Raw genomic sequence first — 15,858 nt, forward strand, 5'->3', positions numbered from 1 at the left:
ACACAGTGAACGACCCTATTCTCCCTTTTTGGGTGTTTGTACGTTGTTTCCCCCCATTGTTTTACATTTTTCTTTCACTCGACCCGTTCTTGCCCGAACGCAAAGGCAGCGGAGCGATCGTCACGATTATTCTCAACCCTTCTGTCCTCCAAGCGCGTCGTGATCAATAAAAAAAAAAAGAACAACCGACTGAAAATTGCTACGTTACAGCTCGCTCCTCGATTATTCGCGAAACGCAACACGAGAGCGCTCTGAAGAAAATACAGTACCTCGAGGACGACTCGCGTTACAAACGCGTGGACCAGGAGGATTTGATAATCGCGGAGAAACCGAAATTCGGCCGACCGTTGAAGAACATCGAGCATCTACCAGAAGGCAAGAGCGCCCATCTCGAGGCGACGTTGACACCCGTTAACGATCCCACTATGGTGGTGGAGTGGTTCAGAGATGGCAGACCGATTCCTCAGGGACACAAGTTCAAGACCACCTACGACTTTGGCTACGTTGCTCTCGATATTCTTTATGCCTACCCAGAAGACTCAGGAACGTACATGTGCAAAGCCAGAAACGCTGTCGGCGAGGCTGTCACCACTTGCGTCATCAGCGTTGACTGTGAGTATTTTGAAGTTACGTTGAGAAAACGCTGCGTTGAAATTAATTAAGGATTAAGATTCTATTGGTTTAGCAACGTAAAAAATGAGAAATTTAAAAGAGTTCTGAGGGCTGAGGAATTAGTATTTTGTAATTTTTCAAATATTTCGATGTAGTACTTTGTAACATAGGAAATTTGTTTCGCGAAGCCTTCCATAAACTTCGAAATTAATTTCGTGCCATTATCATTATTTTTCAAATTATTTAAAAAGAAAAAATCCGCGGCGTTTTTAAACAATTGACGATCACGGTAATTATAGAACACACATCGATAACCTTTCGATCGGTACCAAAATTTACAAGTTGCTCGATGGTGAAAGCTCAGCGTTGAATATCTTCGTCAAAGGAAATCGAACAAGAATTTTTTTCCTTTCATACAGCGAAACAAGGCCTATTTTTGGACACATTGGACGCCCAACGTTTGCAGAAGATTCGCGAGCTGGAAACTGTCGAAGTGAAGCAAGAGGTTGAAAAAGAGGTTGTACATCAAAAACCAATTTTCTTAACGCCATTGAACAACCTGGATCACCTAAAGGAAGGTGAACACGCTCACTTGGAGTGCCGTGTCGAACCCATCAACGATCCAAATTTGAAGATAGAATGGTAGTTGCCTAAATTAAATCGAATTTAACGAAATTTAAAAATGGTGCTCATAATTAACGTTGAATTTAAAACAGGTTCGTAAATGGAGTCGCTGTAAGAACGGGTCATCGCTTCCGCAAAACCCACGACTTCGGTTATGTGGCTCTCGATATACTTTACACTTATCCTGAAGACGCCGGCACTTACATGTGCAAGGCTACCAACTTGGCTGGCGAGGCAGTGAACACTTGCACCATCAAAGTTGGCTGTAAGTTAATCTACTATTTGCAATAAACAACGCATCTCTTCTTATTTTAACAATTCAGTGTGAAGGTAAAGAATTATTTTCTCAATCTCTGACAATATCACGTTAAAACTTTTCTGGACTTTATGATAACCAAAATATGAATGATTCCACCATAGCAGAATCTTATTAAATTGAATTTCTAGTATTTCTTTGCGCACAGAAGAGATCCATTACCTTTTTACATTTTAAACACTTCTTTCCGAAGATTATCTTTTTATTAATTGAAACACAAGTTTTTACTTTTAATTCTAAAGTGTTCGACTTTTTATGGAATCCTTAGCGAAGGATAAACGTTACCAACCGCCTCGATTCGTTCCTCTGAAACCTCCAGAAAGGATCAGTACACTTGAATATCCTGAGAAAAAAAGGGCACCTCTCACACCGCAATTTCATGTCAAACCTAGATTCGGTTCGTTTACAGTAACAGCACCCAGACGAGCACCCAAAGAGCAATTCATGGTTTTCGATAAGCTACAGAAAAATTGTTTAATAGATAAGAATGATTGGAAAAGTGTAAGTGGTCGTCGTACCAAAACATGCCCTAAAAATGAAGCGCATTTCGCGAGAAGAAAATCAGAATTGAATTTTAGTAACAATAAGTGTCACAGAAGAAGAGATGAATTTTGCAATGCTTGTAAAAAACCGAAATATCGTAGTGTCAGTCGTCGAGTCACTTTCGAAGGTTTAGAAGAGAGGCCACGTAGAATCGAATGTGTGAAAAATGATAGAAGTCAGAGATATCCTTCGTGTTCGCGATAGAAGCAAACTGATTCATGGATTTATACGAAGAGTAACTTATATGCTTCGTTATCTGTTGATATTATTGGGAGGAGTGTTTGTAACGTTTAATTTGTTTCGCAGCTCGTCGCAGTATTCTCTTAGACACGCAACATCCCGATGGCCTCGAAAAGATCCGCGAACTGGAGGCCCAGGGTCGCCCAGCCCGTTTAGAAGTCGAAGAACCGCCAGTGACGCCACCGAGATTCGTCACTGAACTCAGAGTAAGAAGATTAATCCTTCTAATCGCTAATCTTCAATCGTTTCAGTGACCTAAGATTCCTATTCTTTATTTTTCAAAGCTCAAACATTTCACTTAGGAAATATCGATGCGAAGCATATTTTGTTACACTAATGAAATCTGAAATTGTCTTCAGGGTACCACGGAGGTGTACGAAGGTCAAACGGCCCACTTCGAGTGCCAAGTCGAGCCTCTCCACGACGCAAACTTGAGGATCGAATTCTTCCACAATGGCAAGCCTTTACCATCGGCTTCCAGATTCCACGTGACGTTCGACTTTGGCTACGTGGCTCTTGACATCAGCCACGCTGTTCCTGAAGACGCTGGCCAATATTCTGTGCGAGCGATCAACGCTCTTGGCCAGTGCGTCTCTTCCATCGAATTGAAGGTCATCCCAAGAGACAGCATCATTTTAGACTCGCAACGACCCGAGGGAATGGACAAGATCCGCGAATTGGAGTCTCAGCAACCTTGGAAGAGACCGGAAGTACCGGAGCCACAGACCAGACAAAGACCAGTATTCACCCAACCGTTGCAGAACATCGATGCCATTCCTGAGGGACACACAGCTCACTTCGAGTGTAGGCTGATCCCCGTAGGAGATCCAACGCTTAAGGTCGAATGGTTCAGAAACGAAATCCCGCTTGAAACAAGTGAGTACACTCTTCTATGAGAGATTGAATAGTTCCATTGGCAAGAGGAATATTTGAACACTCGTTAATTCCGTATTTGACGGAAACAGAAGTCGAGAATTACCGAAATTCATGCGATTTATGTATCATCTAGGTTCACGAATCACCAAGGTCCACGATTTCGGCTACGTGTCACTGGACATCTCGCACGTGAGAGAAGAAGACGAAGGTGTATACATGTGCCGCGCTTCGAACCCACTCGGTGAAGCGGTTACCACTGCCTCGATGAAGATCAAGAGTGAGTACACGCTCGAACGAATCTCCTTGAGAATTAATCAGTCACTGGGTTAATTGCTTCGTTTCAATTCCCACGCTTAGGCAAAGCGAGCATCCAGTTAGACACGCAACATCCCGAAGCACAACGTAAAATCGCCCAACTCGAAGCTGACAAACCACAGCGCGCTGAAGAACCGGAGAAGGTATTTGACAAGCCTATCTTCACGCAACTATTGACCGGGCCCACGGAACTTTGGGAGGGCCAGATGGCTAGATACGAGTGCAGAGTCGTCCCTGTTGGCGATGCCAGTTTGAGATTTGAGTGGTACATCAATGGCGTGGAATTAAAAATGGGTAAGTGTACCAGACAAATTTTTGTATCTTTGATCGAAGAAAATGAAACGATTGTTCATAACGAGAGCTATATATGTTAGATAAATGCTCATTAAATGAGAACCATTTTCGAAAACTAACGTAGAAAAAATTCTTGAAGAGAATAGTACGAATCACAGTATATGTGGATGCCAAAAATGTTAATATTAATACTCTTTTTCGATTTTTGTGTTGAAAATACCCATATATATTGTTCCTATCGTTTACAATAGGATCGCGATTCCACGTGAGCCACGATTTCGGCTACGTGACCCTGGACATCCTAAAAGTGATCACCGAGGATTCCGGTGTATACACCTGCAAGGCCATCAACAAATCCGGCGAAGCAGTGTCCTCGATTTCCCTGAAAGTGAAAGCGCGCTCCGCCATCGACGCTGAGAGTCTTCAACCCGACGCGTGGCAGAAGATCCAACTAAAAGAAGCGGAGATGAACAAAGTGCCGGAAATGTTCGTCGATACAACACCGCAACAGGCGCCGGTGTTCACCAAACATCTCGAGAGCTACGACAAACTCGTGGAAGGTCAACACGTGTACCTGGAGGCTCAAGTGGAGCCAAGGGCGGACCCCAACCTCCGCGTGGAATGGTTCAAGAATGGTGTGGCCCTGCAAACAGGCACGAGGCTGCGAAGCACCTTCGATTTTGGCCTGGTTACGCTCTCTATCAACGGCGTGAGGCCCGACGATTCCGCCATTTACACCTGCAAGGCCACCAATCTGCTCGGAGAAGCTGTGTCCACCTGCAGTTTAAAGGTCGGCGACCGCCATTGGCTGCTCGGCGATACTCTGCACCCCGATGCTCTGCCAAAGATCGACGCCCTCGAGCAACCTCACGTCACGTCGACGGAACAACCAGAACCGACTTACGAAGAACCCGTGTTCATCACGCATTTGAACAACGTCGAATGCGTGGAAGGTGACAATGCGCACTTCGAGTGCAACGTGGAACCATCGAAGGACCCGACGATGAGGATCGAGTGGTTCATAAATGGGAAGCCGCTACCAACTGGTGCCAGATTCAAATCCACTTACGACTTTGGTTACGTCGCTCTGGACATCACTCATGCCTACGAGGAGGATTCCGGAGTTGTGATCGTCAAGGCCACGAACTCGAAGGGATCCGCGCAGACGTCAGGCACCTTGAAGTGCACCAGCAAACAGAGCATCTACTTGCAGACTCAACATCCTCAAGGAGAGGCCGGTCTGGAGAAGGTTAAAGAAGCTGAAGACGCCTATTTGTCCAAATACAAGCGACCAGACGCTGGCCCCGAGCACGAGTATCCAAAACCGATCTGGACGGTGCCGTTGCTCCCGGAATTCAAACTGGGAGAGTCCGAGCCCCTTCATCTGGAAGGCCAAGTGGAGCCCAAGGACGATCCAAATTTGAAGATCGAGTGGTACTTCAATGGCAAAGCTCTGGAACATGGGTCCAGATTCAAGATGACCAGCGACTTTGGATTCGTCACTTTAGACCTGACGGACGTGTACGATCGTGACTCAGGAATTTATACTTGCAAGGCTTACAACAAAGCAGGAGAGGCCTTCACCTCGACGACCATCTACTGTTTCACCAAGGAGAACATCATCGAGAGGTCTCAGCATCCCAAGGGCAAGGAGGGTCTCGAAGCGATCCAAGACCTCGAGGAGTCCCTCAAACGACAACCAGGTGCTCCGCCAGAAAGCGAGGAAGGTCATCCGCCAGTGTTCACGTCCCAATTCGAGAATCTGACGAACTTGTCCGAGGGTGAGATCGCTCACTTCGAGGCGTCGCTGACGCCCACTGGCGACCAGACGATGGTCGTCGAATGGTTCTACAACGGCAAACAATTGGAGGCCAGTCATCGCACTAGAACAGTCTACGCGTTCGGCATGGTCGTGCTCGAGGTTCTGGGAACGAAGATAGAGGACTCTGGCACCTATTCCTGCAGAGCGACCAACAAATGGGGCCAGGCTGAGATCAGCGTGCAACTGGAATGCGTGGACAAATCTAAAGGTCAGAAGCCAAAGTTCACCACGCACATTCAGTCTCTGGAGGGTCTGAAGGATGGCCAATCCGCGCACTTCGAGTGCACGCTGATCCCTGTCGGGGATCCTCACATGAAAGTCGAATGGTTCCACAACGGACAGCCGTTGAGACACTCGTCCAGATTCAAGATGGTGTCCGACTTTGGTTTCGTCGTGATGGACATCGCTGGAGTAATGGCGCACGACACCGGTGAATACGTCTGCAAGGCCAGCAACAAGTACGGCGAGGATTACACCAAGGCCACGCTGAAGTGCTTCGGAAAGAGCGGCGTCTACCTGGACTCGCTGCAGCCTGATTCCCTCGCCAGAATCAGGGAACTGGAGAGCTTTGGCGGTGAACAACCCACCACGCCAACCACTCCGGTCGCTGAGCCACCCAAATTCATCACTCAGATCTCTGACATCACAAAACTAGTCGAGGGACAGTCCGCCCACTTCGAGGCTAGACTCACGCCCGTGAACGATCCTGACTTGAAGGTAGAATGGTACTACAACGGCAAGAAGTTACCACACGGACACAGATACAGAACCTTCCACGATTTTGGTATCGTGATCCTGGATATACTCTACTGTTACGAAGAGAATTCAGGAGTTTACGAGTGCAGAGCCTTTAATAAATACGGCGAAGACACGACGAAGGCGACCTTGAAGTGCTACTCCAAGTCGAGCCTTATTTTGGAATCCCAGTTACCTAAGGGGATGGAAGGCGGTTTGGAGAAGATCCAGACTCTGGAGGACTCGATGATCCGCACTAGAGACGAGAAGGTCGTCGAGGAACGAGGAAAAGCGCCTGTCTTCACTGTACCTTTGAGCAACATCGATGGCCTCCGCGAGGGCGAGAGCGCGCACTTTGAAGCTAGACTTACACCCACTGACGATCCAAAACTAAAGGTAATTATCTTACAATTACCTTAGACGATCGTATTTATGTCAGTTAAGAACCATGTTACACAGAAGTAGAGTAAACTCGATATAGCAAAGTTTTAATGTTCTCAATTTGTCGTTGAAATTATTGTTTCAATTTGTTAAATTGAAACGATATCTGTTTCTGTCTCACAGGTCGAATGGTTCTGGAACGGAAAGCCACTGCGAACCGGATCTCGTTTCCGTACGTTCTGCGACTTTGGCTTCGTGATCCTGGAGATCTCGCCGATCTATCCTGAAGACTCCGGCGAGTACAGCTGCCGAGCGACGAACGAGTACGGCGAGGCTGTCACCACCTGCACCATGAAGTGCACCGGGAAACGAAGCATCATTCTCGAGTCTCAACTACCAAAAGGAATGGAAAGCACCATCGACAAGATCGCGGAACTCGAGGGACTAGGAAACGTACCGGGTGAAGCGATCCCAGACGACGACACAGGGAAACCACCGGAATTCATCACGACGCCATCCGATTTGACCTTAACGGAGAACGCCTTGGCGCACTTCGAGTGCAGATTGACGCCCATCCACGACTCCAGCATGAGAGTGGAGTGGTTCCACAACGGAAAGCCTCTTCTGGCTGGAACCAGGATCAAAACGATCCACGACTTCGGATTCGTGATCCTGGAAGTGGCCAACTGCTACCAACGCGATTCTGGACTGTACACTTGCAAGGCGACGAACCGCCACGGCGAGGCGACGGTGTCCTGCAAGCTGCAAGTCCGTGGACGCCAGGGAATCATCCTGGAGCCGCAGTTGCCGAGCAACTTCAAGACTGGAACGGAGAGCATACAGAAACTGGAGGAGGCTTTGTACAAGAAGGACGAGATACTGACGGAGGAGGAGACGCCGAACCCTCCTAGGTTTACCGTGGAGTTGAAGGACATCGAAGTGGAGGAAGGAGCGCCGAGTCATTTCGATTGCAGGGTCGAGCCTGTGGGCGATTCTACGATGCGCATCGATTGGTTCCACAACGGAAGATCGTTCGCCACCGGATCACGCGTGCACCAGATCAACGATTTTGGATTCATCTCGTTGGACATGTCGTACACCTACGCAAGGGACAGCGGGGAATACGTGTGCAGAGCTACGAACAAGTGGGGATCTGCCACTACCAAAGCCACCATCACTTGTAAATGTATGTATTTCGTTAGAATACTTTTATTTATATTAATGTATTCGTATCTTTAATTGCATATATTCTTGCTGACATCGGGAGATAGGTGAATCTCGAAGTCTAATGTAGTATCAATATCACCAATATGCAATCAAAAATTCAATATTTTCCATTCGCGATAATTAATCATTTTCAATTACTGTAGATAATCCTAAAACAAAAGAATTAAATTCACCAAATTTTGTCCTAACGTTGCAACTGAAAAATTCACAAAAACCATCCCTTAGAAGCAATTTTAAATAACAAAACGAATATAATTTAAAAAGTGTTCCAATCTTCTCAAAAATACCGCTATTAATTACTAAATAAGGGTGCAAGTTTAATTTTGACCCAAAAATAAACTCAGAAGAAACAGCAATATTTTCATCGAAATATACTGAACACGTAGAGAAAAGCGTCTTCTTTAAGAATTGCCGCGTTTCATTTCAATACGACAATTGGTTCCCGACATACAACGATTATTAGTTCCGGTAGTACGCTGAGCGCATTAACAGGGAGCGAGTTATGAATGACGGTCGAGTTCGTGAATGGGCGGCGCGATTCTTGGAAATGCGTACGCTACGTAGTAAACGTAGTACTACTGCGCAGAACTGACCCACGTTGGACTGCGCAGGTTGCGGTAGGTCACGGTAGTCTAGACAGAAGCGAGAGATCCGAGAGTGCGAGCGCGACAGACAGAATTTTTCAGACATTGAATAGAAAATTATAGTTCGCTTCGAACGACGATATCGCGGGAACGGATGGACAGATTTTGATGAAACTAAAACGGTTGTAAAAGAGAAGCTTCTCTGCTTCTAACGATCGTAGTTGGAGCTCTCGAAAAAATCTAGGGGACAGGGGAAAGTGATAATATTTATAGGCTTCTGTACATGTTTTCAATAGGTATCCTTAAATTTTTATGATAGATTATGCGTTGTACAATGGTAGAAATGTGTACGGTAAATAAATTTTTTATTTTGCGTTCTATGTAATAGATGAAAATTATTTTATTGGTTTGAATTGAATGGAAATGATTGAATATCTTGGGAAGTATAAGAGTTATGGAAAAATGTTTCGAATGAAAGTTAAAGGATATTAAAGAAGACATATTATGCTGAGCTTCAATTGACTTTGTAATGATCATAAAAAAATCTACGTAGGTCAACTAAAAAAGTTTTGCAACTATGTCCACAGTTTTTATTGCATATTTTATAGCAAGCATCGAAACCTTTTCAGAATCTGTCGCACATTAAATGTCAAAATTCACTAATATCTTAAATATAAAAAAAGTAGCCATTTTTTCTACTTGATTAAATTACTTGCAGTTATTTCTTCGATAATAGTAAAATTAATAATAAATCTTTGAACATTCCAGCTAAGAAGACGATAGATTTCGACTCTCAACTGCCATCGGGCATGAGTGGCGAGAAGCTGAAGGAACTGGAACGTGGACCAGTCAGCGAGCCACCTGCCGAAGAGCCACCGCGTCAACCGCCAAGATTCATCACGCAGATTCAATCAGCAACCGTTGACGAATCCGAGCCAGTCAGGTTCGAATGTCGCGTGGAACCAAAGGACGATCCAAATCTGCGTATCGAGTGGTACAGAAATGGCAAATTGATCCCGGCTGGGCACAGATACAGAACCATGTACGATATGGGATTCGTGTCCATGGATATTTTGTACGTCTACCCCGAAGACTCGGGAGAATACGTCTGTAAAGCTATCAACGACCTTGGAGAGGACACCACCAGGGCATCGGTATCGTGCAAGAGTAAGTCTTCAATTTTCAAAAGAATTTTACTGCAAATCTTCAGGAGAATAAATGAATTATTTCCTTAATTTTCTAAATTCGTACTGCAGATTTTCATTCTTTACTATTACAGAGTATCTTTCTCTTCGCCTCTATTGTACCAAATGCAACGATTTCAGTTTCAAAATTATACCATGGAGCGAATTTTCAATGTAATCGTCTCCCATTTTCGTTACAGAATTGCCCAACATCATTCTGCAGAACCAAGTGCCAAAGGGTATGAAGAAATCAGAAGCGTTGATGCAAATGGAAGCAACGATCAAGAAGTACACCTCCGAAGTCCATCTGACCGAGGACGACCTCTACGACGCGGATAAGAAACAACCACCACGTTTCGTCACTCAGATCCAAGACCAGACCGAGCTGGTCGAGATGAACAGCACCAAGTTCGAGTGCCAGCTCGCCCCCGTCGGCGACCCCAACATGAAAGTCGAATGGTTCTTCAATGGCAAACCTCTGCCGCATAAGAACCGATTCACGCCTATTTACGATTTCGGCTACGTAGCGATGAACTTCGGCTGGGTTTACCCCGAGGACAGCGGTGAATATCTGTGCAGAGCCACGAATCTTTACGGAATGGACGAGACGCGAGCGGTGATACGAACGGCTGGAAAGCCAGGAATCATTTATGAGTCGCAACTACCAAAAGGCATGAAGAGTATCGAGAAGATCAGGGAGATGGAAGCTGCATGGCAAATGTAAGCAGTTTCGATTATTTTAATAAGTCGCACAGTTTATGTTCTTTTTTTTCTTTTATGAAATTTGAGTGGTAGAAATTACGAATACGTGTTTAATTAACGCAGAGTACCCGAGGAAGAGGGTGAAGAAGAGAAAGTGCGAGCGCCCCCGACGTTTGTGAGCAAGCCTGAACCAGTGACCGTTGAAGAGGGCGATTGGTCCAGGTTCTGCTGTCGTGTCACAGGACACCCAAGACCACGTGTCATGTGGATTATCAATGGACACACCGTAGTAAACGTAAGCGGCAATGTTTTGAAAATTTTAATTCAAATGACAGAGGAGATTACGATTTCAGATATATGCGATGGAATTTTACATTTTCTCATGTTCCGTTTGCGCAGGGATCGCGTTACAAATTAACTTATGACGGCATGTACCATTTGGACATCCCCAAGACGAGGCAATACGATCACGGAAAGGTCGAAGTGATCGCGAGAAGCTCCGTGGGCGAGGCTCGCACTGAAACCACTTTGACCGTGAAACCAAGAAGCGACGATTATCGCGGAGTACTGAAGAACTCACCGAGACGTAAGTTACCCCAGAAACAGAGACTCCCATACATGAACGCGTCGCATTCTTTGCGTCCCCTCGAACTTCTACTTTCTCACGCCAAATATTATCTTCGATCATTCGAAACTTTCACGAACCCAACCGGGACGCAAATCTAACATCACGTCGCAAAGAATGCGCGCGCATATACAAAGTACAAATGATTCGTCAATTATCGAACAACAACGATATACCACACGAAAAAAAAGAATAGTAAAATCAAGAAAAGCAAAGCTATCTCTGTATAAAACGCAATCGAAAGATAGACAATCGCAACACAGTACATGAGATATCGATACGACACATACATTCCATTCTCCGAGTACAATCGATAAAACACTCGATACCAATCGAACACCAAAACCCCATCTGTCCCCCGCCACCTGTTCCCTTTCTTCCAAAAGAAAAAAAAAGAGAGTTGTTACGAAAGGATTCGAAAGATCGTCCTCGAGCGACACGAGAAGCTTCTTCCTCCTCCTCTACTTCGAGGTTCGGGAATTCCACGGGCATATTCGAGCAATGTCGTCGTAAAGGTATCGGCTACTTCGTTTCGCAAACCGGCATTTTCAGGTATGGAACATAAAGCATCGAGAACGAAGCGACTCTATTTATCTGTGCATACAAATTTATATATACATATATATATTTATTTACACACGTCCATAATTGTTTTCCATTTTTGTCTGTCGAATAGAGGAACGTACCGTGCACGGAGAAAAATATTGCGTCGTGACAAGCTACAGCGAGCCATCGTCTTTTTTTATCCTATTAATTTATTCGCTGAGAAGGTAAACGGAGTACAGCGGTTGTTCTTCATTTCTTTTCTTTTTTTTTATATTAAATATTTTCCTCCGTGCGTATCTACGAATTTCCAATGCACTGGAGAAAACGGGTTTATTGCTCAACGACTTCGTTCTATGAGAATCGTTCATTTCATCTGAACTTTATTTAATACATTGTTTCTTCATGCTGTCATGAGAATTCATTGGGTACAGGAAGTGATTTAACTTGGCCGCGATTCGCCGAGCAGTGTCCGTGTTTCTCGTAGTGCTGTGTCGTGTTTACCCTCAACGTTGTTAATAATTAATCCACCGTCGCGTAATGAATTTGTTTAATTTAAGAAATTTAGAGTAAACTCCTCGCACCACCTAGTTCCTCTTTTACGTGGCGTCTCGATCAGCAGCGATTCAGTGGCTGGAAAGAAATCGTTCGAATCGAAAGATTAACACTGGATTGCTGCCGTAGCGTCGATTCCAAACCGAATTGTTTCCATTGGAACGCTAGATTATTGAAAGGAATCAAGGAAGTTCTGTAAACCACGTGATCTAACTTTTACTGTCCGGATGTCCACCTCTGTCTCCGGTAGCCTGGTACTTCCGGGCGTCCCGCTCCTCTCGCGCAGCTAGCGTCGATATGTGTTGCATCGCCAATGGAGTACTGTGTCGTATATCCTCTGTGAATTTTATTGAAAATATAGCGTTCCTCCGAACATTCCTTCGCTCGTCGTATTCGTCTTCGATTAAATCTATTTCGCTCCTCTAACTCGTTTCTGCTCTCTGCAAGAACGCAATAAAAAGAAGTCGAGTGGCGTTAGATATTAAAAGAGGCGACGCGAAGGAATAATCGCTGGAGAAGGCGATATTTTCAATCGAAACTGAATGTTTCCGACGTTCGTCTGGCATGCGTTGTCGGTTGCGCGCGATATCCCGACGAATGTCCCTCTAACATTCTTTTCCCCTAGCCTGGTACGATTACGAGCTGACTCAGTACCAAACGGAGCGACAGAACACAGAGCTCGAGAAAGTGTTCGACGAGAGACACCACAACATCACTCAGGGCATCGAAATCGCCACGGAGCATCTTGGACAGAAGGTGTTCAAGGAGCCGGAGACGGAATGGCAGAAGTCGGTCAAGACGAAGAAGAACGAGGACTATTACAACAAACTGATGACACTCGAGGAGGAACAGGTCCTGAAGGAGAGCAGGCTGAGAGAAGCCAGCCATCAGTTCGCCATTCCTGGTGACAAAGTCGTCGCCCATTCCGTGGCGAAAGGAATGGCGCAGCAGTACGAAGAAACCTTGTAAGCCCATTATTTTCTTTGCGCTTAAATGAAATTTATTTAAGAAACAAAGCTCAAGATTTTAATTCTGTAATTGATACATTGTTCGACATGAACGTTTCCAGAGAGGATAAAAAGGAAGAAAGAATCCAGGACACGACGCAGACGACACAGACGACGCAGAAGTTCGTGAGAAAGCCACATACAACGGAAGTAGACATCGACGTGGAGCGTTCGAAGGTCAGCGGAAAATATCCACCAGAGCCGTCCGAGTCGACGGTGCACGGTCGCGAAGTGCACGTGGCTAAGCAGAAGCAGACGCAGAAAGAGGTTAAAGGTGATCTAGAGATCACAAGAAAGATCACAGCCACGGAGACCACCGAGGTGGAGCACAAGGCCAAGACCCAGGAGCGCGTTGTTCAAGGCCCGACGAAGCCAGCGAAACCGCCCGTTTTCACCAAGAAGATTCAACCTTGCAGAGCTTTCGAGCAAGAGCAGGCGCGATTCGAGGTCGAATTCGACGGTGATCCATTGCCAACCATCAAATGGTACCGCGAGGACTTCCCCATACAAAATTCACCAGACCTTCAGATCTACACATTCAGCACAAAATCCGTGCTGATCGTTCGACAAGTGTTCATGGAGGATTCTGGAGTGTTCTCAGTGATCGCTGAGAATCGCGGCGGAAAGGCAAAGTGCAGCGCGAACTTGGTCGTCGAGGAGCGCAGACGACAACCCGGAAGAGGAGGAGTGGTACCGCCTAGCTTCCTGACCACCATTCAGAGCACGTCGGTTACCACCGGCCAATTGGCCAGATTCGACGCTAAAGTCACCGGAACCAAGCCTTTGGATGTTTATTGGCTGAAGGTATTAGAAGGACCACGATTCAAAATGAATTAATCTAATTTTTTCATGCTCTTCACAACTTTATCGTGTTTCTTTTCCTACGTTTGTCATTCATTTCGAAATCAATCGTATAACCGCTCGCATCACACGCACTCACTCACCCATTACCACAGTATTGGCATCAATTCTTCATCTTCTTTATATTAATGGTGCTAATATTTGAAAATTACTTCGAGACAGCATTGGAGATATTATTGCATCACGTACCGTACAATCACAAGAAATTCATAAAAGTGAAGTTCTTCTAATATTAGATTTTAATAGAAGTATAATACGTAGTTCAGTTTTACCAAATACGGAGCAACTATTTTTAGTACCTCAAAGACTAGTCCATCCAGATGACAAAAGTATTTTTGTCTTCTAACTAGCAGAAATTTATTTTTACCGTTCAGGCATCGTTCGTCGTATTTTACTTGGAATTTTATGAAATCGAAATTTTGTACGGATATCTCGTGAATTTCCGTTTATCAAAATTTTTCTTGCTGTAGTTATAGAAAATAAATAATCACGAGCTACTGAACAAATTGTCATATCTTCGCTCTACCCTTGCAGAACGGAAAGAAAGTGACGGCAGACATTCGTTACAAGACACTCGAGGAGGACAACACGTACACCTTGTTGATTCTGGAGACAGTGCCGGAAGATTCGGGCAAATACGAGTGCGTTGCGATAAACAGCGTTGGGGAGGCGCGTTGCGACGCCGAGTGTACGGTTCGTGGACCACAGTCACCCGCTAAGGCGGCGAAACCGACGACGCCCAGCGTTGAGAAGGCGCCGCAAGTACTGGAGCCGCTGAGAGACCAGACGATCAAAGAGGGAACATCCGTCGCCTTTGCCTGCAGAATTACCGGGAAACCGGTACCTACGGTGCAATGGAAGAAGGGCGACAAGGTATGACCAAAATGGCGCTACGTCACATTCGTTTTCCTCGTTTCTTGTCATAATTATTACGTAATATAACAGTGAGTGGCATTGTTCCATCGCAGGGATGGCGAACCTTTTGCATGTCATGCATTTTTTCATCATTGCATTTTTTCACAGACAAGTGCCTTCTTACGTTCACGGTTAGGGATGAAAAATAGAGATAGAAGTAGTATCTACTTTGCTTACGAGAGGAAAAGGACTAATTAATGATGCAATTAAATTAATTCATTTACAATCTCTCTCTCTCTCTCTCTCTCTCTCTCTCTCTCTCTCTCTCTCTATCATATACATACACTGTTCATACATGCATTTTAACATTATAAACTGTCAAAAAAATGGGACGAACTGACAAGTAAGAAGGCTGTATGAATTGAAGTGACAGGACTCAGATGCTGAAGATATAAAGATGGATTGAATTATGGCTCTTACTTCAAAAGAATAAGTAGACGCAGGAATACGATGCTATTCAATTTTTAATTCGAATTGAAGTTTAATTGAAAGCTCGTCAACAGCTTCTTCGAGTATGATTTTCCTGTATGAACACTTGTTTCGGGAATAATACTGAACACTATTTTAAGGAATGGAATAGTTTTATACATATATCTATATTATATATTCCATTCATTTACTTCATTTTCCAAGGAAAAACCAAAATTTCTTTAACACGACACTGAAAGCAGATTGAACGGTTTACTGAAGAAGAAACGTTCGTTATTGCAGGTGATCAAGCCATCCAAGTACTTCCAGATGCAGAAGGAAGGCGACCTCTGTACTCTGAGGATCTCCGAGGCCTTCCCTGAAGACGAAGGTGTCTACAAGTGCATCGCGAAGAATCCAGCCGGCGATGTGACAACTTCCGCCAACCTCAGAGTCCTTGGTAAAACCTGACGCTAAATTTCTTTCGAG

At 45.0% G+C, this 15,858-nt stretch overlaps 1 protein-coding gene across 30 annotated transcripts in view; it reads left to right on the top strand.

Annotated features, from left to right (window-relative positions):
• Positions 1-15,858, top strand: part of LOC143428084 (titin-like) — a 108,355-nt gene that overhangs the window by 22,149 nt on the left and 70,348 nt on the right. For 29 of the 30 annotated variants that reach the window (XM_076902717.1, XM_076902711.1, XM_076902716.1 and 26 more), the window contains exons 21-37: positions 211-612; positions 1,032-1,254; positions 1,329-1,501; positions 2,402-2,541; positions 2,695-3,211; positions 3,345-3,488; positions 3,569-3,820; positions 4,072-6,773; positions 6,942-7,944; positions 9,338-9,736; positions 9,954-10,473; positions 10,579-10,750; positions 10,855-11,041; positions 12,804-13,143; positions 13,248-13,989; positions 14,581-14,919; positions 15,673-15,829. In XM_076902717.1, the coding sequence (XP_076758832.1) occupies positions 211-612; positions 1,032-1,254; positions 1,329-1,501; positions 2,402-2,541; positions 2,695-3,211; positions 3,345-3,488; positions 3,569-3,820; positions 4,072-6,773; positions 6,942-7,944; positions 9,338-9,736; positions 9,954-10,473; positions 10,579-10,750; positions 10,855-11,041; positions 12,804-13,143; positions 13,248-13,989; positions 14,581-14,919; positions 15,673-15,829 (8,412 nt within the window). The remainder of the gene's footprint in view (positions 1-210; positions 613-1,031; positions 1,255-1,328; positions 1,502-2,401; positions 2,542-2,694; positions 3,212-3,344; positions 3,489-3,568; positions 3,821-4,071; positions 6,774-6,941; positions 7,945-9,337; positions 9,737-9,953; positions 10,474-10,578; positions 10,751-10,854; positions 11,042-12,803; positions 13,144-13,247; positions 13,990-14,580; positions 14,920-15,672; positions 15,830-15,858) is intronic. The other variant, XM_076902730.1, reaches the window with a different exon arrangement.

This window comes from Xylocopa sonorina, chromosome 10 (genome assembly GCF_050948175.1).
Source record: "Xylocopa sonorina isolate GNS202 chromosome 10, iyXylSono1_principal, whole genome shotgun sequence".
In the NCBI taxonomy this organism is placed as follows: Eukaryota; Metazoa; Arthropoda; class Insecta; order Hymenoptera; family Apidae; genus Xylocopa; species Xylocopa sonorina.